The sequence below is a fragment of the Agelaius tricolor genome, unplaced genomic scaffold, assembly GCF_023055355.1.
Source record: "Agelaius tricolor isolate 1412-34295 unplaced genomic scaffold, bAgeTri1.0.p SCAF_10, whole genome shotgun sequence".
NCBI lineage: Eukaryota > Metazoa > Chordata > Aves > Passeriformes > Icteridae > Agelaius > Agelaius tricolor.
The window spans coordinates 14,354,604-14,375,000 of record NW_027269270.1 but is presented as its reverse complement, the minus strand read 5'-3'; the positions used below and the strand labels follow the sequence as shown (position 1 = coordinate 14,375,000).

At 53.8% G+C, this 20,397-nt stretch overlaps 3 protein-coding genes across 3 annotated transcripts; 2 read left to right on the top strand and 1 right to left on the bottom strand.

Annotated features, from left to right (window-relative positions):
* Window positions 1-518: 518 nt before the first annotated feature.
* Window positions 519-3,545, bottom strand: EVX2 (even-skipped homeobox 2). The gene is made up of 3 exons (XM_071434254.1): window positions 3,122-3,545; window positions 1,721-1,980; window positions 519-1,172 (listed from the first exon to the last, which is right to left on the bottom strand). The coding sequence occupies exons 1-3, from the start codon at window positions 3,543-3,545 to the stop codon at window positions 519-521; spliced, it is 1,338 nt and encodes a 445-aa protein (XP_071290355.1).
* Window positions 3,546-11,676: 8,131 nt separating this feature from the next.
* HOXD13 (homeobox D13) lies at window positions 11,677-13,420 on the top strand. Its single transcript, XM_071434252.1, has 2 exons — window positions 11,677-12,382; window positions 13,170-13,420. Exons 1-2 carry the CDS (start codon window positions 11,677-11,679, stop codon window positions 13,418-13,420), a joined length of 957 nt encoding a protein of 318 aa, XP_071290353.1.
* A 5,451-nt stretch (window positions 13,421-18,871) lies between these two features.
* Window positions 18,872-20,151, top strand: HOXD12 (homeobox D12). The gene is made up of 2 exons (XM_071434251.1): window positions 18,872-19,433; window positions 19,783-20,151. Exons 1-2 carry the CDS (start codon window positions 18,872-18,874, stop codon window positions 20,019-20,021), a joined length of 801 nt encoding a protein of 266 aa, XP_071290352.1. The 3' UTR covers window positions 20,022-20,151.
* The last annotated feature ends 246 nt before the right edge of the window (window positions 20,152-20,397 follow it).

The window sequence follows — 20,397 nt, the reverse complement described above, 5'->3', positions numbered from 1 at the left end:
GATAGCGTGGATTATGGTAGTTAGAAAGCGTGATCTTAAAAAATGCCTCTCCCCATCCCGACAGTGTCACACGTCCCCTCCCGTTACTGGCCCGGACGCGGCTGCCTCATTAGCTACCGCTTGTCGTACGGAAATACTCGAGACACTTCCCATTCACTCCAACTCAAACCGAAATAATAATAATAATAATAATAATAATAATAATTAAAAAAATTAAAATAAGGCCAGAAACACATTCCCTTACGCCGGCTGCCCCTCCCTGCCCCCGCGGGCCCGGTTGCCTGCACCCCGCGAAGCCCGGCAGCGCCCGGCAGCGAGCACCGCGGGGCCGCCTCCGCGGGGGCGCGGGAGCCGCGGAGCGCCCTCCCCGCCGGTCCCGCGCCCCTCAGCGGCGGGGCGGTCAGCAATAAAAAAATAGACAGAACTTTTTGGCCGAACGCGGGGGCGCCCCCCGCCCCGACCCCCCCCCATCCCCCCGCGACTCCCTCTACAAAACGCCCCGGGCTCGGCCGGGGTAGTTATCTGGTGAGCGGCGCCTCCTCCCGCTGGTCCGGCGAGGCCACCGCGGCCTTGCTGAGCACGGCGGCCGAGTAGGGCAGGAAGCCGCTCTCGGAGCGCTGCCCCGCCGCCGTGCACGGGAACTCGGCGGCCGCGCCGCCCCGCGAGCCCAGCGCCGAGGCCGCCGCCGCCGCCGCCGCCGCCGTCTGGCTGCTGTGGCAGCTGAGGCAGGAGCAGGGCGCCGAGCCCCCCGGGGGCCCCGAGCCCGCCGCCGCCGCTGCCGCCGCCGCCGCCGCCGCCGCTGCCGAGGCGGCCGCGCTGCTGTTGAGGCCGGCGGCGGCCGGGGTCTGGTAGAGGCCGGGGTGTCGGAAACTGCAGAGCAGCTCCGGGCGGGAGTAGGGGTGCGAGAGGGCCCGGAAAGTGTCCAGCGGGCGGATGGAGGTGGCGAAGGGCGCGGCGGCGGCCCCCGAGGCGGCGGCGGCAGCGGCGGCGGCCGTGACCCCGACGTGCGGGTAGTAGTGGAGCGGGACGTGGGAGTGGAAAGGGTAGGGCAGACTGCCCGTGGCCGCCGCGTGGGTCATCATGTAGGTGTAGAAGCTGGGGTCGGCCGGGTGGGGCCAGGACATGGCCAGGCGCTGCCGCTTGTCCTTCATCCGCCGGTTCTGGAACCACACCTGCGGGGATACAAGCACAGCGCGGCCTCAGCTCCGCTCCGCTCCGCGCCCCGCCGCACCCGTTCCCGCGGACACCGGCGGGCACCCGCCAAAACACATTGCCAAGGCTTCCAGGCGACCCCTCTCTCTCCCGGAGCAATCTCCCGTGACCTTGCCCGAGGGGAGCGCTGGGTACGGCCCTCCCTCTACTCGAGAGGGACCCCTTCGATCCGAAATAATGTTTCCCTTCCAATCGTCCCGTCCTCCCCACTCAGGACTCTGTCTTCACGGTACTGACCCACATTCATTCCCCCTACGTTTATTCTGTCCCCTCTTCACTTTAGGAAATAGGCTAACGCGATAAAAACTGACGGGGAAAATAAAAACAACAGTAATGACAATAACTTTTTAAAAAGCAAATGAAAAGTGTCGGATGCAGAAAAGCAAACGAGCACGAGTGGTGCTCATAGCTATGGGCCCCGCGAGTCCTCCAACCGCAGATCCCAGCCGGCCGCGGCCCGGGATGCTCGGGGCAGCCGCGGTTCTGTGGGGCGCGGAACGCGGCGTACCTTGATGGTGGTTTCGGGCAGGTTGAGGGCGGCGGCCAGCTCGCAGCGCCGCGGCCGCGACACGTAGTTCTCACGGTAAAACTCCTTCTCCAGGCGGGCGATCTGCTCCCGGGTGAAGGCGGTGCGGTAGCGGCGCACCTGGTCGGCCCCCGCCGCCGAGCCGCCCAGCGCGCCGCCGCTGTGCAGGCTGCCGATACCGGCGGCGGCGGGGGCGGCGGGGGCGGCGGCGGCGCTGGGCGTCGGGCTGCTCTCCGCGTAGCCTGCGGGGCGAGGGCACGGTGGTGAGAGCGGCAGACTCGCTGGCCCCCCAGTCCTCCCGGCCAGGCCGGACCGGGCCCGCTACGCCCGTGCTCAAGGCCAGCTGTCATTCTTACAAATCCCCGCTGCTAACAGAATCGATAAATTTGGATTTGGAGGTTGTTTGTTGGTTATTGTTTGCTTGGTTGGTTGGGTTGGGGTTTTTTAATCCTTCGTAACTGCTTTATTTTCAGATGGGGCGGGCTTGGAGACTGCAGGGCAGCCGAGCTCAGGGGAGAGCGGGCGAGGGCGCGGGCCGTGGCTCGGGGCCCGGGCTCGGCGCTAGCCTGTTCCCCTTCGACTGCCGTTCTTTAGTTTCGTTTGAGACACAAAATAAAAGTAGCCATAAAACCCCCCCCTTTTTTTTTCTCTAGGGTTACGTCGAGCATGCCTTCCTTTCTCTGGCACATTTGACGAAAAAGGCATGCACTGTGGCGCCCAGGAAATCCACCGTTCATCTCCCTACACCTCCCCAATAATAACCTCCACCTCCTGCAATAGTAACAACCACCGTCCATCACCGTGCCCCGCTAAGAACGGGGAAGGAGACGAGGCTGCTTCAAAACGCCTCTTACAAGCAGAGGAAAAGTGAACAAAGCCAAATTAGCCCGAGGTGGACACAGACAGCACGTTGCATATACACAGAGAAGGACACGCACAGTCAAATGCGGGCAGTTTCCTCGCATTCCCCCCTCTCTCTCTCTCTCTAATTTAATCTATGTATATACACTCATATACAGCTCAAGAGACGCCGAGAACTCCAAGAGCGCGGGGAAATAAACGGAGAAAGCTTTGCCTAAATATAGGTGGGTGGATATTTGTGCCCACCTATATTCTGGATATATATCTACATATCAATGGATTTGGGCATGCACACACACACACGAAGGTACCGGCACAGGAGCTGCCGGGACGGTGTATCTCGGCTATTGGGGTAGAGCAGTAATTGTAATAATATTTTACAGCCTGGAGCTCTGTCTTCGCAGAAGAGAGAGCGCCGATGCAGAGGCCGGCAACTTTGGCGGTGGCAGTGGGTTTCCTCTGGTTTTTAAAGCCGGTTGGCAAAGCGCGGGGCTTAGATGAAGATGATAAAGGAAGAGTTACCTTTGTTACTGTTTTCCTTCAGCTGGGAGGAAGTCAGGCTGGCCGGGGAGCGGAGCGCGGAGCAGCCCACCTCCACATCACTGTTCATATCTGCCTCTTGAGCAACTTCGGAATAAAGGCTGATTTTCTTCCTGCTTTCCGACGGCGGGATTTCGGAGGAGACAGTGCTTTCACTGCTCGGGTGCTGGAGATTGAATAAAGTGTCTATTTCAAATTTGCCTTTGGCGGAGATGTCCCCTATAGCGCTGTGCAGGGAGGCGGCAGTCAGTCTCGGGCTGAGGCGACCACTGTGCGGAGAATTTTCAAGGGCCTCCAACACCGCATTTCCAGCTGAGTCTGACAAATTCGAGAGCCTTTTGCCAGCTGTAGGGCTGTGCAGCCCTCTCTCCATCAGGATCATCTCTTTTCTTATTCTTTCCATCATCTCAGCTTTATAAAAAATGTCAAAGTTGCAGGGCTGGTCCTGTACTAATGATGAGCTGCAGCAGGGGCTAATTCACATTCAGCCCGGCAAGTGTCTCTAAATATTATTATCTGTTTTTGAGGGAGGTGTAAAAATTGTGGGATGCCAAAGCGAGGGAATGACTGGTCAAAATGACCCATACATCCTTTCTAGCCCGAAATGTCATTCATCAAAAAGTGGTGCTCGTCATTAAGGTACGAATGACGCTGTTCGAATAATCATTTATTGTAACAGGTTTATAAGCAAATAAATACAAGCTCCTGTCAGTGGATAATGAAGGCGGCTTCAGAGCAGACAAATATATCCAGGTGGAAAGAAAGAAAGACAAGAAGTGAGGAGTAAAGCTCCTGTCCTTAGCTTGATCAGATCCTGCTTGAATTGCTCTGGGGTTTGGCCTCTGGGGTGGAATTGACAGTCTGATTAATAAAATGAGCTGTGCAACATTTCCCCCTTCATTTAGGTGCATCATTATGCTCTGATTTTTGTTTTGTTGCCTTTTAGGTCCTAATGATGCAGCTTCTTTCTCATTTGTCCTCGGACAGAACTACATGCTAAATATTAGATAATACTTTTCTTTATTATTATTTCTGAGGCGAATTTTAGATCACAAGGCATGGAAGTGCTCAATAGGACTAGAGGATCGAGAAGCTCCTGCCGCTGATATCTCTTTACTTTTCCCTTCCATTTCTAGACCACTTTAGTACTTTTATTTAGGAATTTACACTGACACCCCCACGCACCCCCTCACACGCGCGAACCTTATGCCCAGACTTTACAAGTCTGCTGCCCGGATTCAAGTGTACCTACAGCAGCTACCTGGAGATTAAAATATTTGTTACAATGTAGTATATTACAACTCTATTATCTCTGTCTTCTTTGCGTCCTTAAATATGATCTCATTTTTACTTTCTATAATCCTGCTTATGGACAAAGCTAGCCCGGGATTTTTCTTCCCTCTGGGAAAATACTGACTGTTTTACGGTATGATAGGGGAAGGAAATAACTGGAGAACATTAAATACATTCGTGATTTAAAACACTCCGTGGGCATCCATTTCATTCTCCCGGCAGGTTTCACTCCAGCCCTTTGCTTCTTTCCTCCCCACCACCAATAAAACACAAGCATTTGAAAATTAAAAAATAATCCTAGAATTAAATGATGGATGGGGGGTTATTGCCTACAGGCTCCGACCTATCAGAAACATCACCTTAACACCCTCTCTCCAAAGTTACCTGTGGCTCAGTTAGCTCATCCCTCCGCTCTTTGCCGCTGCCGCGGGGCGAAGCGTGGCCGCGCTGCTGGAGACACGGGCTGCCGCGCTCGGCAGACGTGACAGTCGGAAAGTCTCCCTTCAGTGGTAACTTTGCTAGTAATAATGACGCTGATGGCAACCATTTAAACGAAGATAAATCCTTTGTCGTTAGCATCTCTGGAGTGCGCTTCGATAGCTGCCCAACCTTTTTTCTCGCCGTGATTTTTTTTCACCTACATCATCTAGTGTTTAGACCCTGGGAATACGAGTTTCATCTCCCGGAGAAACACCCGAATGTTTCCTGTGATTAAACGCGGGTCTGATTTTTTTTTTCCTTTTTTTTTTTTTTTTCTTTTTTTTTTTTTTTTAATGAGAGCTGTTCCTGCTAATATTGGTCACACGCATCTCCTAAGTTCTTGTGCTCTTGCGCATGATTCATAGTTCGAAAATGGGATACTTGTCAGATTTTTTTTTTCAATAGCCTGTTAAAGTCCCCCTAAACATTCCACCAAATATTTTAAAAAATTCTAGGCGTTGTTTGCAAAATCCAGCCTTCTATTAATGAGAGTTTTATGTCAGCCCTTTGAAATGTGAATTTAGACTGCAGCGTGGTGTCCTGCGTTTTACAGCCCCCAAACCAGACTAGAGTCAATGTCAACTTTTCCTCGCCCGCGGGCGCGGCGGAGGAGCGGTGCCGATGCGGAGGGGAGAGAGCGGTGCCGCCCGCGGGGTCCCGGCCGGGCCGGAGCTGCGGCTCCGCGGGGCGCTCCCGGAGGGACGGAGCGGGTCCCCGGGGTGCCCCCGCCCCGGCGGCGGCAGCGGCACGGCCCCGCCCGCCCGGGGCTCCCGCAGCCCTCGCTTCCCCGCCGGGCCCGGCTCCTCTGCAGGCGGCGGCGCGGCCGCCGGTCCCGGCGGGGCGGAGGCGGAGCGGAAACCTGCGGCCGGGTTTATTGCTGTCGTTTGGCGCCCTCGTCTGTTTTCTTACATGCTGTAACGCGGCAAGCATCTTTCCCCCTGCTCTCCCGAAAACCGCAGCCGAGATACCACATCTCGGAGGCAATCGTATGTGCACACCACCAGAACCGGCACAGCTTTAGACTCAAAAAATGTTACTGCGCCACTAAAAAGGAGAGAACGGGTTTTATGTTATTTGGAGCGGATGAAAAAGACTATGTGAAAAGCCCCAATGTGAGAAAAATAAGTTGCACTCAAGTGCGGCTATGAATGATCTTTACTAGGGTTATATTTTGCACCTTTTAAATAATACTGATTCCTTAGGTTATGTACAGAGTATCTTAAAATACAGCTAGATTCATATGCAAGGGTTATAAAATGTTATACAAGACGTTAATAATCTTCCACTAGGTAGAGGTGAGGTTACAAAACTGTTCCCTGCAATGCAGTTAATGAGTTCACCCCAGACCGTCAACCCCTTAATAAACTAGTTGTCTGTTGTTTCAAATCCCAGAAAAGTAGAGGTATTTACTGCACTGATATTTATCTCTTTGCTTGTTGCTTGTGTGCGTCAGGGGAGCTTATGTTTTGGGATTGTTGTTTTGTTTACCGTTTGGGTTTTTTTTGTTGTTGGGGTTTTTTTGATTGTTGCTTTTCTTTTGTGGTGTTCCTTTGGGGTTTTTGTTTGGTTGGGGTTTTTTTTCCAAAAAGAATAGCACTGCCTACAAAATCTTTCAGAATGTTTGTAGTTGTTCAAAATCAATAGCTAAGCCTGAAAAACCACGGACATGGAAGCGACATTAGTGGGCAAAGAGGGAGGAAGTTACAGAGACCGTTGAGAAACTGCCGAAATATGTGAGCTTTTGTTAGACTCTGTTTACTCAGTTGTTCTTGTAAGTTTAAATAGCTGCTTAGGCCTTTGGCCAGATTTTTACCTTGAAAGTTATTGCTGGAGGCATCAAAGAATATTTCAGTACTCATTTATTAAATCTTACCCGGGGAAAGGGGGTCACGTAGTTTAATTGAACCGAAGTTTGTATTAAATGAGACAAACATCTAGGGCAACTTTTCACCAGTCGGAGCATTCTTGGGAAGACGAGCGGGAATAAATGCTTCCCATCCCGCAGCGGGGCAGGCTGCCAGCAAGGCCCCAGGGCAGCGCGCAGGACACATCCGCGGTAGCGCAGGGACGCGGCCCGCGGGTTGGGAGAAGGCGGCGTGCGGTGGCCGTGGGGGCGCGGTGGCCGTGGGAAGTGCGAGGGCGCGGGGAGCCGGTCCCGGCGGGGCCGCCCCGAGGGACCCGCGGCGCGGGGGGCGCGCTCGGCCCGCGGCGGCACCGGCGGCAGGCACGGCGGCGACACCTGGCGGCGCCTCGGCGGCACTGCCCGCGCTGCCAGCCCGGCCAGCCCTGCCCTGCCAGCCCTGCCCTGCCCTGCCAGCCCTGCCCTGCCCTGCCCTGCCCGCTCTGACAGCTCTGCCCTGCCAGCTCTGCCCTGCCCTGCCCTGCCCTGCCCTGCCCTGCCCTGCCCTGCCCTGCCAGCTCTGCCCTGCCAGCCCTGCCCTGCCCTGCCCTGCCCGCCCTGCCCTGCCAGCTCTGCCCTGCCAGCCCTGCCCTGCCCTGCCCTGCCCGCCCTGCCCTGCCAGCTCTGCCCTGCCCTGCCCTGCCAGCTCTGCCCTGCCAGCCCTGCCCTGCCCTGCCCTGCCCGCCCTGCCCTGCCAGCCCTGCCCTGCCCTGCCCTGCCCTGCCCGCTCTGACAGCTCTGCCCTGCCAGCCCTGCCCTGCCCTGCCCTGCCAGCCCTGCCCTGCCCGCCCTGCCCTGCTAGCCCTGCCCTGCCAGCTCTGCCAGCTCTGCCCTGGTTCTCCTGCCCTGCCCCTCCTGCTCTGCCAGCTCTGCCAGCTCTGCCCTGCCAGCTCTGCCAGCCCTGCCCTGCCCTGCCCTGCCCCTCCTGCTCTGCCAGCTCTGCCCTGCCCTGCCAGACCTGCCCTGCCCCTCCTGCCCTGCCCCTCCTGCTCTGCCAGCTATGCCCTGCCCTGCCCTGCCCTGCCCGCCCTGCCAGCCAGCCCTGCCCGTCCTGTCCGACCAGCCCGGCTCCTCCTTCTGCCCGTCATGCCCGCCGGCCCTACCTGATCTGACCGCTGGCCCTGCCCTCCCTGCCCGCCAGTCCTGCCCGCAGGTGCTGCCACCCTTTGGCCCAGCCCTGCCCGCGGGCCCTGCCCGCCCCTCCCACCAGCCGGAGGCCGCCTGGCAGGGCAGCTCCAGCGGCTGTCCCGGTGTCTGAGCACGCAGCACGCTCCTGCCCACCCCCGACTGTCCCCTCTACCTCAGGCCGCCATATCAGCATAGGGCCAGTCTCCGGGCGTGTTCAGTCTATATTGTCTGTGAAATGTCACTGACAAGTGAAGGACACTTGCACAGCGTGTCCCCGAGTCCCGCGGGCCCTGCACACCGTCCCTCCCGGCGCTGCCCAGGCAGAAACCCACGGGACGCTAGGCGAGTTTCGCAGTTGCATGGCTCTGAGTTTCACAGTTACATGGCTCTGAGTTTCACAGTTTCACGGTGCCTTCTGAGGCTGCCTCTGCACACAGACGGGGCTTCACTCAAACGATAAAGCCCATGTCCGGTCACAAAGGGGCTCGGCCGGTGGTTCACTTTAGGCTGCAGCTGCGGCAGGCTGCCGAGCTGGTCCAAGGTCAGGGTCCCGAGGTCCCCGCGCTGCTTCGGAGCGGAGGGGGCAGGCTGAGAGCGGCCAGCACCAGCCCGTGACCCCAGAGCTCAAGTTCAACGCCCGCAGTGCTCAGCCGCCCGTGGCCGCTGCACCGAGACCACGCGGGGAGCCCCGAGAAAACTTTCTCCGTCTCGAAACGGATTATTTAAGGCTGAAGTAACCAAAGTGAGAGGCTGTGGGATAGATCTGAAGGGGGAAATAGTTTAACAATTCTCTACGTGTTGCTGTTCAATCTATTCGTTATCATAACTGGCTATTTTTTAAAGGCATGGGGGAAAATGAAAGTTCTTCTGTTCTGTTTAGCTATTAAAAGTTCATACAAATTAAAAGGTAACAATGGAACGCAGTGGAAACGGGATAAGGTTTGGGAGACATATCAATCGAGTGGTTTTGTTTGTGTTCTCTGTTTGTCCTGGAAGAAAATTTTTTTTCTTATACCGAACACTAACATAAGAAGCAGTTTCCTATCGACACAGTTACCATCGGCAAATTCGGGCGAGGGAGGAGATAAAAAATCGGAGGGGTTCCTGTAAGAGATGGATACTAGGCTGATGCCAAAACCCTGTGCTAAAAGTTTGAGTGGAATCCTAGCTGTATTAAATCATGGTGAATGCACTTGTCTAAATGAGATGATTTCAGGATTGTAAAAATTTTTTAAAAAACCAAAACAACAAAACCCACAACCTTTTCTTCTGGGGAAGCACGCCTGTAGCGTTGCTTTCTAGCTCATGTATTCTGCAGATTCCCATGCAATGTGTCAATGGAAAATGCGACGCGACTCCTCGGGGCGCTGGCCACCCGCGGAAGCGCTGCCCAGAGAGGACAAGGACGGCTTGGCACGGAGGGAGACCCGGCCAGAGCGGCCGGTCCTCCTGCCCTGCCCGACACGGCTGAGCCCCGATGGGAGCTGCTCTCCCTGGGCAAAGGAAGCGCAGGGCTGCTCGGGGCCTCCGCCCGGCCCCCTGGACCGGGGGTGCGGGACCCATCCTGCTACTTGTAAACTGGGTGGGTGCTCTCCGAGCTCCGACCTTTGCTCATGAGATCATTTATTCCTGTGTATAATATCCTGCCGTGCAAGGCAATGCTGTTTTCTACACCCTTCACAAAGCAGCTGATTATAGAATTGAATTTGTTGGTCATGAACCCGCCCAAAGAGGTTCTTGGTACACCGAGGGGCTCTCGCTGGAGCAGAGGTCTCGGCAGGGCTGAAGACTTCTACGGGAGCCGCTGCGGCTGAACCGTGGTTTCCTTTGATGCAATCGACCTCAAAAAGCTCCGAAACTCTGCTCTTTAGATGTTCCTTTCTTTCGCGGCCTTATTTAAAGGTCCTGACATGAGAGAAATTTTTACTGCATTTATTGAAAGAGGAAACACAACAGGACGTGGGAATACACATAGAAAGATGTCCAGAGAAACAAAGTCCTTCGTTTTTCTGGGCTTCTTTTTATAGCAGCGTTTTCGGTAGAAAGTTGCTTGCAGCGACATAAGAGGGTGAGAAAATTGTTCTTCGACAAAACTTCCTTCTAATTACGGAGCGTTTAATTCGGCTTATAACTGAAAGAAACGTGTAATCACGCCTGGCTCGCTCCTTAGCTGATTACGAAAGATTAATAGCAAATATGCGGTCAGAGCTAATGAACATGAACTCGTCTATGACATTCGGCTGTTCCGTGATTATGGGCACCCGTTTGTCATTCCAAACCCCCTTCCAGGTACCGCCGGCGATTATTAGACCGGCTACAAAGTGGGGCTGCGTGACGGGCGCTGCTGTGGGACCTGCGGCTGTCCCGCACAGCCCAGCGTCCGGGGACCCCCGCCACCACCTGCCGGGGCTGCTCGGCAAGGGCACCCCAGAGCCCCGCAGTGGTGCCGGCACAGAGTTTCACCTCCATGGCGGCTGCCTCTCCTCTCATGCGCCTGAGCCTCCGCAGGGACAGTAAACACAGCCTCAGCTCTAGGGTTTTCAGCGGCGCCGAGTTTCCCTGTCCTTCCCCGCGAAGCTGACACTTTTCCCAGCAACTTCTTGCCCTCCGCGCCCAAGAGAGAGCAAAGTGTGCAATACACAACTGCGGAGCGACTGGACTCGGTCCAGAGGGGTAGGGATTTGAGTTGTGGTTGAGGTTGTGGTTGGGGCTGGAGCTGGAGTTGGGAGTCGTCTTCGGAGCTTTCTCCATTTCCAGTACTTCCCGCTCCTGCATTTCCATCCCGACTCGGTGTGAGAGTCGAGGGAGACGACAGAAGGATTTGCCACCGTCTTGGGAAGTGACCACGAGCACAGCCGTCAGCGTAAGCAAACTGCGTTTTAACTAGGCTGCCTTACCACGACATGAAGTGACACTGCACGGGGAAAAAGCCACATCTAATGAGTGCCAGGTTCACCATCTTGCGCTGCGCACAGCCCCCGTGCATTTTCCTAGCCGGGAGCGATATCGGGGGGGTTGGGGGCGGTAAGGGGGGGTAAAAGGAGGGTTCTCCCAGGGACCGACAGCTCAGTGAAGCCAGGGGACCCCTTTTCCCATAGAACAAAGCCCATCTACTCCATATATCGCCGGGAAGAAGGGAGGTGGGGAGGATGGAATACAAAGACTGTGTTGGGGTTTTCCCCCTCTTGCAGAGGCAACAATGAACTGGAGAAGGTCTCACTGTGGATCCGGTGAGACCCCTGTCCGTGGCTGTAAAAAAGGCCCCCGCCGGCGGCCTCAAAAGGTCCAGTGGTACTCGGCTGGCCTTTTTGAAGCCGCGAGCAGGCGGAAGGGGGAGATGAAGCAACGGGGGCCTAGGTTGGTCCGGAGGGGCATCACCGCTGCTCGCCCGCGCAATCTCCCCCCGCTCCAGCGCCGGGGCCGTGGCGGGGCGGGAGCGCGGCGGCGGGGCGGGGGTGGGAGTGGAGGGTGGGGGCGCCGTCGGTGCCGACCGGGGGGCTGCGAGGCGAAAGGGGCAGTGCGGGCAGCGGGAGGGTCACATGTTCCGACGGCAGCCTATGAGCAGCCCCCCGGGCTGAGGCAAACTAATCTGAGGCCGGCCGCCCCCGCCCCGGTCCCCCCTCCCAACCTGGACTTCGTTTTTATAAACGTACCGCCAGGATCCAACCTGTTGGAGGCAAATAACCATCCGCATCATGCCCGGCCGGGGACCGAGCCGCCGCCGCCGCCGCCCGCGATGTGCAAGGCCATGAGCAAAGCAGCGAGCTGGGACATGGACGGACTGCGCGGCGACAGCAGCGGCGGCGGCGGCGGCAGCGGCGGCGGCGGAGCCCCCGGGCAGTGCCGTAACTTTCTCTCCTCGCCCGTTTTCGGGGCGGCGCACACGGGCCGAGCGGCCGCCGCCGCCGCTGCCGCCGCCGCCGCCTCGGGTTTTGCCTACGCCGGCGGAGGGGAGCGCTCGGGGGCGGCGGCGAGGCCCGACCCCCCGACCAAGGACTGCCCGGGCTCCACCGCGCCGGCCGCCGCCCCCGCGCTGGGCTATGGGTATCACTTTGGCAATGGATACTATAGCTGCAGGATGTCCCACGGGGTCGGGATTCAGCAAAACGCCCTGAAGTCTCCCCCCCACGCCTCCATTGGCGGCTTTCCCGTGGAAAAGTACATGGACGTCTCCAGCTTGACCAGCACGAGTGTCCCCGCCAATGAAGTCTCCTCCAGGGCAAAGGAAGTGTCCTTCTACCAGGGCTATACAACCCCCTACCAGCACGTTCCTGGGTACATAGACATGGTCTCAACGTTTGGCTCTGGGGAACCGAGACACGAAACATACATATCAATGGAGGGCTATCAGTCTTGGACTCTGGCTAATGGCTGGAATAGTCAGGTTTACTGTGCCAAAGATCAGACACAGAGCTCGCACTTCTGGAAATCGTCCTTTCCAGGTACGAGAGGGGGAGAAATGGTCTGAGCAGAGCACCCCCGCGCCTCCTCCGCCTTCCCGTCCCCTCCCCCGCCCCCGGGCTGCAGGGGCGGCCTGCCGAGCCGGACACGCCGCACAGACACGCATAGAGCAGGGTGGGGGCGGTGGATATTCTCTTTTTCTCACTCCCCCCTCGGCCGTCTACCCCCGAGAAAATCCTCACCCTCCGCTTTCCATAGCCGCGGGACTGACCCCAGAACCTCCCGCCACCAGCGCCAGGGCACCCCCGGGCCTTGAGCCCCGAGGCAGCCCCGGGCTGCTTCTCCCGCTTCTTCCCTCGGTGGCCGGGTTTAGAGTCGCGTTTGAAGTTTGCAGGACGGTGGCTCGAAGGCTTGCTCTCCTCTGCCTCTCCGGCTGGCGACTGATCCGGCGGCCCCAGAGCACTTAAGAGACCGCGAGCAGTGAGGGCACAGAGGCACAAACCACATGCAAACAAACCCGGGGAACTCTCAGCAAAGCGATTTCTGTGTGTGCGCTGCCAGCAGCGAGCCGCTCTCAGCCCCCCAGCCAATGCCCCACCGCCCTGCATGCTCGGTTAGCGATGCATGCCTGAAAAGTGATGACAGTCCATCAAAGTTTTGGTGGGGCTTTACTAGAGTGCAAATAATGTGGCAGTGTAAATAATAATAAACTGTAAACAACCCGGCATTATTTATTTGCCCATGAAAACCAGTGCCCAACAAGTATCGGTTAAGCTTTAAAAGCCTGTAATAAAATTCTGATTTTTCACATAATGTCTTTTACAATAGGGGACGTTGCACTAAACCAGCCCGATATGTGTGTCTACCGGCGTGGGAGGAAGAAGCGAGTGCCGTATACAAAACTGCAGCTTAAAGAACTCGAGAATGAATATGCCATTAACAAGTTCATTAACAAGGACAAGAGGCGAAGGATATCCGCAGCCACAAACCTGTCTGAGAGACAAGTTACCATTTGGTTTCAGAACAGGAGGGTGAAGGATAAGAAAATAGTCTCCAAACTGAAAGACAACGTATCCTGATACATTAATTGCGGACAGTGATGAAAATATACACTCAATTTACCACCAGCTAAAGACTTTTGAAAAGACTTGAAAATATATTTAAATTTTTTGTCCTTCCAGCAGTGGCGAAATTTCGGGAATTGTTTTCCGTGAAAGTCAGCGTTTTTCTCTCAGTGTAAGGGAGTGTTGACAAGTCTTGAATTGAATTATAGTTTCTTCTTTTTGAAAATAATAATAATATTAATATTAATTATATTTTCTGTTCTTCCCTCTAGGCCAGTATAAACGAATTTAAATATGTTGGACGGTAAAAGCTATAATTTTTTTGATGCTTAAGTCTTTGGGGGGTATTCTGTGATTTTTCTTTTTTTCTTTTTTTTTTTCTCTCTGAGCAACAGCCGGTGCCAGAAAGTGTCAGTTTTGATTTGGTATCGTAAACTTCAAAACACGCCGAGTGAAAAAAAAAAAATCTTTCGGAAATAGAAGAAAGCCGGAGTACAGACCCGTGGCAGCACCCGGCTTCTGCCAAACTTGCCTGGTCCACTGGGACCCGGAGAGAATTGAGCGGAGGGTTCCTGGCTGCAGCAGAGTTTTTGATTACTTTGTCGAGGAAGGGAGAACCTCTCCGAGCTGTTGCGGGGCGCAGAATCGCAGGCGCGTCCCACCGCGCTCCCCGCTTCCGCGGGTTTGGGGTTGAGCTTGGGTTTGTGCGTTTTATCCGCCGCAGTTTCGTTTTCAGTGCGAGGAGTCCGCTCTGCCCGGCTGGAAGAGGAGCCCCGGCTGGAAAAGGGAAGCTCTCGTGTCCCGGGCAGGGGCTGAGCGCTCCGCGGAGGCGCAGATGGCGATGCCCGGGGCAGCGCTTCGGGCAGGACGGCTTGGGCAGCTCGGCCTGCAGCCAGAGGAGAGGCTGCCCCTGCAGAGGTGTGTATGGACCTGCACAGACCTGGCGGGGAATGTCCGCTCTGCCCTGTTTGTCTGGACCAGCCCGAGATTCTTCTACTTCCTCACGCCCAAAAGCTCCTTGATGGACAAGCGAAGGTCACTGCTAGGTTTTAATTTACAAAACTAAACGGGTGTTTATGACAGAAGCAATAAATAAAGAAATTCAAAAGATGCCATAATTTATATGGGCCGAAAGGCTAAGATTTTGTCGATTTTTTTATTATTTTAAACCTAGTGTGCATGTTATGATATACACAGGGTGATCAGACACGCTAATCAACAGCTAGGAGAGAGAAGCGGTATCCTCTCTGTTAATGTGCCTCATCTAATTATTAAAATGTGTTCCAACCTAGTATTATTTATTATAATATACTATTGCTCTAAACATTTTGATTATCCTTGTATGTGGTAAGACATACGATAAACCTATTTCTCCATAAACGATTTTTTAAAAATTTGTCTTAAAGTCAGCTTTTACTTTGTGTTGCAAATACAATCTGAACTTCCAAACTGTTAACGATGTTGCAAATCTTTTCCTGAACCATCTTTAATAAAACTATTTCTTTTCGCTGTATATAAAAAGAGAAGAAAGAAATTCGCCTTCTTTTGCCGCAGGGGGTTTCACGGGCTCCAGGTTTGCCTGGAATCCTCTCAGGGACACAGGACGCCGTTCCTGGCAAATGAGAGGTAGATAGAAGGGGCATTAAAGGATGAGGGAGAGCATCGGAGGGTGCCTTGTCGGCAGGAAAGGGTTTTAGTGAGAAAGAAATGCTGCCGGTGAGAAGCACGGGGCGTGGGAAGCAGGCGAAGGGCTGTGTGTCCCTTGTCCCTCCGAGCCCCGCTCCGCCTGCCCTCGGCCTTTGTTCTCCCTTCCCAAAGCGTCCCGGCACTTGCTGCTTCCCCGGGCCGGCCCGGAGCGATGCCCTCCGTTTTCTCCGCAGCCGGCTGGCTCCATCGGGAGGTTATCTTCCGCCTCTTCCGCCCTCTTCCTTCCCCTTTCTACTCCGCTCGCACGTTCGTGGCGTTTGTTTTCCCTGAAAGGACGAAAAAAGTCAATTTCTGAGCAGTTCAGATTTTATCGCAAAGCGCGTTTTTGTTTAATTCTAGTATAAAAGGACACTTGTGCCCCTCTTCATTTACGTGCCTGGAACAGCCCGCTCTGCTGATGCAACCTTCTTTTCTCCGAATGTTTTAAATTCTTGTCTTCTCCCCCTTGGCACCCCCACTCACCCACACATACTGCCATTAATTCTGCAGAGGTTTTCCTCCCACCGAGCCTCCCTGCAGACGGACGGCCGGGCACTGCCAGAGCTGTTTTGTTTCCCGGCCGCGGAGCCATCGCGGGCTGCTCTCTTCCTCCTTCCAGGCTTAACCTTTGGCTTTGCCGGGCTCCGCGCTTTCAGAAGGCGCAGTTTGCCGAGCCAAAGCCGCCTTCCTCGGGCAGAATGAAACCCGAACTCTCATGCAAATCGGTACCAGATGGAGAGGAGTAGCCTTTTAGTTTCCTAAGAACGTGCAGAATCATTAAGAAGCCAGCAGCTACAGGCGGGAGGAAGATGAGGCGCACATCTGCCCCCCTACCTACCGGCTGAAATTAAAAGGGTTTTCTAAGCCTGGAGCTGGGGCATTGGTGAGCCTTGTTCAAAACCTCCTCGGCCACAGCTTGGGCTCTTCAGGAATCAGCTGCACGTGGGCCGGGACCGGGCTGCAGCCGCGCAGCCCCAGCCGCCCATGTTCAGAGAAGAGGGTATGAAGGTTCGTCTGAAATGTAGCGCACGTTATTGCAGATAATTAACATGTACCTCGACAAAGCGAATTGCAAATGCACAGTGGCGCAGTGATGCATTGCTCGGCTCCTGTCAGGCAGCGCTGTTTCCCAGCCATGTCTGAGGCAATCCTGCCATCTCCTGGACAACGCCTGGCATAGGCAGGGGAAGCCTTCCCCTCGCTCCGGGCGCCGCGTTTCCGAGTGATAAACGAGCGAGGGAGGCTGCTCGGTCACACGCAGAGCACCCTTCGTCCGTAAACGGGAAGACTGTGCCAGTGAAATTACAGCGTGTGGTCAGCTCTGATGTCCAGGCCTAACCGGACGCCTGGTTAAAAACCAGGGCGGGGGGGAAAGAGCGGAAAAGAGGAAAGGAGCGTGTGAAAGCAGGCCTCCGGGTCTCCCTGCTCCTCAGCGGTGATATTTCCTGTACAGACACAGGCGGGGGGACACCCGAGGCATTAACACGCCGCCCCCAAACCAGCAGCCGGCTGTGGCTGGAAAAAGCAGCACAAGCCCGTACGAGGCTCTCCTTCCACTCCACCCCGCTCCCCTCGGCTCCGAGGCCAGCCGCCTCTGGAACGTGATGTTTCTGTAAATGTTTTTCCATGTAGATTTAAACACTTTCCGTAACTGTGAGTGTCTCCAGCTATTTCAGGTTTTTAATATATTATCTTTTTTTTCCTTTCTTTTTCTTTTTCTTTTTTTTTTTTTTTTATTAATTAGCAATTACAAATGAGTTGAATATTAATTGAAAGCTCTGTTTTCTCTAACCCCATAAAAGTTAGTTTGAAGTGTCACCTTTCTTTCCGGTAACTGGGAACTCACATCCATTCCTTGTGTTTATTGCGGACAAAAATATAGCCTTTGAACTGAATGTTCCTTTTCTCTTCCAAGAACCGAAAATAAGTTCTTTCGTAAAAGGCGATTATGAAAATAAATATATATTTCCCATCTTCTTAGGGAACACAAAGTTAGAATGCAAGTCAGCTAATAAGAGGGAGATTCAATTGGTAGACATAATTCAAACAATAAAAATTAAAGGCAGTGGTCAGCAATATCCTCCAGCGGTGCTTGTGTGGTCCTGTGTGGTCCAGGAGAGAGCAATCATTTAAAGATTTTTTTCCAGGGCAATGAAATTACTGCAGAATTTCCCTCAATTTCCCATTAAACAGAAAGATGAATTTGATTAGGACAATGTCAAGAGGGGCAGCGTCTCTGATCTCGCCTTAGAAATAAAACCAAGATTAAAACTGTGATTAAGAGGATAATAACAGGGAAAATTAACCCTACATGCTAACTAGGTTCAAGTTTTTAACCGAGGTAATGAAAGTGGCAAAGCCCGGACATTAAGGCTTCGCTTGACGCCGGACTCGCACACAGCGGGGAGACCTTGGGAGAGAGGCCGGGGACAGAAACGCCCGCTCCGGGTGGCGGATCGGCCTCCAGAGCGTCCCGCGGATGATTTGTGGGTGGCGGGGCAGGGAGCGGCCGGCAGCGCGGAGCCCATGGGTACCCCGCTCCTTCCCCGGCCCCCAGCTCCCCGCCAGGGCTTCGGGTGAGATCGCGGGGCCTTCCCTCTTCTCTGGCTCCCTAACCGCACGGTTTGGGAAAGGACGCGAGCAATCTCCTGTGAGGATGCTCTCAGATATGATTTTAATAACTCTGGGGTTGTGGGGAAATGAGAGGGAAAATGGAATAAACGGGCTCTTGTTTGATCAATCGAAAATATAAAAATATGTGTAAGACCCCAAAATAACACAGTAATAAAACAGTGAGGGATGATTTTCTTCTCATGAGAGAAAAGCTCCTCACACACAACCTGGGAGATGACTGACTCTCCCTTTCCCCTGCCCGCTGCTGCATTCATACCCTCTCTGCTGAAGAGCAGACCCTGGCATTTTCTTTCTTGAAGTCTTCCTATTTTATTTATTTGTTTATTTATTTATTTAATCTCAGAGGGTTGCCCAAGCTATTCCGTGTTGTTGCTGTTGTTATTCTCTGCTTGTTGATGTTTGTTTGATTGTATTTCAAAGACGAAACAGATTCCGAGTTTTAGAAGCATTGTTCACCAGAAGCGCTTCCAAGTGAAGATGAAAGGCAAAAGGGGTAAAAAGGGCAGACGTGCGGACCTGAGCGAATGCTGGTCATTAGTGTGCCAGAATGAGGATCTCGGTAATATCCCATCGATTTACACTTTATTTGCACGCATATGCAGATGCATACCATGCAGTTAGGGGCAGAAGTACATACGTATGCCCTAAACATCCACATCTCACAGACATCACAAGTCATTTCCAGCCCTCGGTGCTCACTCTTACCGTGGGTATCTGGGTTCTGGCCCGGAGGGCGCTGCCAGCCGGCGGGCACCGCCGGCACGGGGCTGCACCGGGGCTGCCCTGTCCTCTCGGCAAATGTTTGTTTTCCGCTCATCCCTCCGCTGGCGCCGCAGCTCTGCCAACCCACCCCGGCCACTTTTATAGAAGCAGAGACCGTGGTTTCCCCTCCCCCTTGCGAGCTCGATATTTTCATATTTCAAGTGTTATCATAAGACTTTTTAAAAGTGGGGGTGAAGAGAAAGAAAAAAAAAAAAAAGGGTGGGGAGGGGGGGGACTCTGTGGCTCGGTCGCTGGAGGCGGTGCTGAAATTACCGGCTTTGAAGAACCTGTCTGCAAAGTTTCGTCCAATCGTTTCAGGCTTTCCGCTTATTCCCTGTTGTAACTAAATACCGCTGTAAGAACAGCTGAAGTCCTTTGTTGGAAATGTGTGATCGCAGTCTCTACAGATCTGGCTACGTTGGTTCTCTCTTGAATTTGCAATCGCCAGATTCCTTTTATTTTCCTAATTTGCGGGCTAATGGCAGTCAATTGGCGGCTCTGCCCACCATTTCCTACCCCCGGAGCTCGATCCCCTGGACTTGCTCAAGTTCGTGCGCAGCCCAGCCGCAGAGCCACGCGTTCGGCGGCGCGGCGCAGCCTTACCTCCCCGGCTCCGTTCCAATCAACATCAGCTCCAACGGCAACAAGGAGTGCCTGGAAGACAACAATAAATATTACGCCCACGATACGAGCTCCAAACAAGAGGAGAGATGCAGGCAGAGGCAATCTTTTGCAAATGACCCAACTGTTACTCACACAGCCAACTTAAAGCCCGTAAAGTATGACCACTCGAGCCTGCAGAGAAGTTTGCATGGCTCGGCTACTCTTTTTGAAGTGAATTCCTGCAATTCAAGCTTAAAGGAGGACATCAAGAATCCCGTCAACTTGAACCTGACAGTTCAGCCCGCAGCAATCCAGTCATGCCTCAGACCTTCAGTGCAGGATGGTATGCCTTAAATATCTCGCTTTAGTTAGAAGCGACCTAGCTATACGTTCTTTTTAAGAGATGCCTGTAATTACTTTGTAACCCTCAATGTAACTCTTTCTGAGCAAAAATCGCTTAATCTGACTCGGAGGTTAGATAGAAATTGTGCTGTCAGATGTGCTTTGCCCAGTTTACCGACCTAGTTTAGCTCTGATATCTTGCGGGTTTTGGTTTTTTTACTTTTTTTGATTTTGGGTTTGGTTGGGGTTTTTTGGTTGTATTTTTTTCTTCTTTTTAGTTCTTTTTTTTCATATTCCTACATTTACATACCCAGACTTAATCCACTAAATTATCGACGTGTTTGTTGTAGGTTTGCCTTGGTGCCCCACCCAGGGGAGATCAAGAAAGAAACGGAAACCATACACAAAACAACAAATTGCTGAATTGGAAAACGAGTTTCTCCTCAATGAGTTTATTAACCGACAGAAGAGGAAAGAACTATCAAACAGACTGAATTTAAGCGATCAGCAAGTTAAAATTTGGTTTCAGAACCGGAGGATGAAAAAGAAAAGAGTAGTTATGCGAGAGCAGGCTCTTTCTATGTACTAGAGCAGAGTCCACCCGTTCCTGCATGAACTTGTGCCCGGAGTGTTCACCCCTAGAGTAGAGCGTACGCGCCAGTGAATCGCGGGGAGTGTGTCTTTTTACCATTTAAACCAAATTCTCGAAACGCGTAGGATCCCTCCATAAATAGGCAGCGCTGAGTTCTTAGCCAAGAAGAAGACGAGCCGGACCAGCACGGAAACATGTATTATCAGCTTTTTACCTTTCTTTATCCATTTATATAGATTTTGTCCTGCATCCCACCCTCTCTTTCCCCGGAGAACAAGCGGTGCTAAACTAAGATCGATTTCTTTTATCTGTATGTAAACACCATTTTGCAGCAAAATAAAGGAATAACGCCTAGTAAAGACGTCGGCTCTGT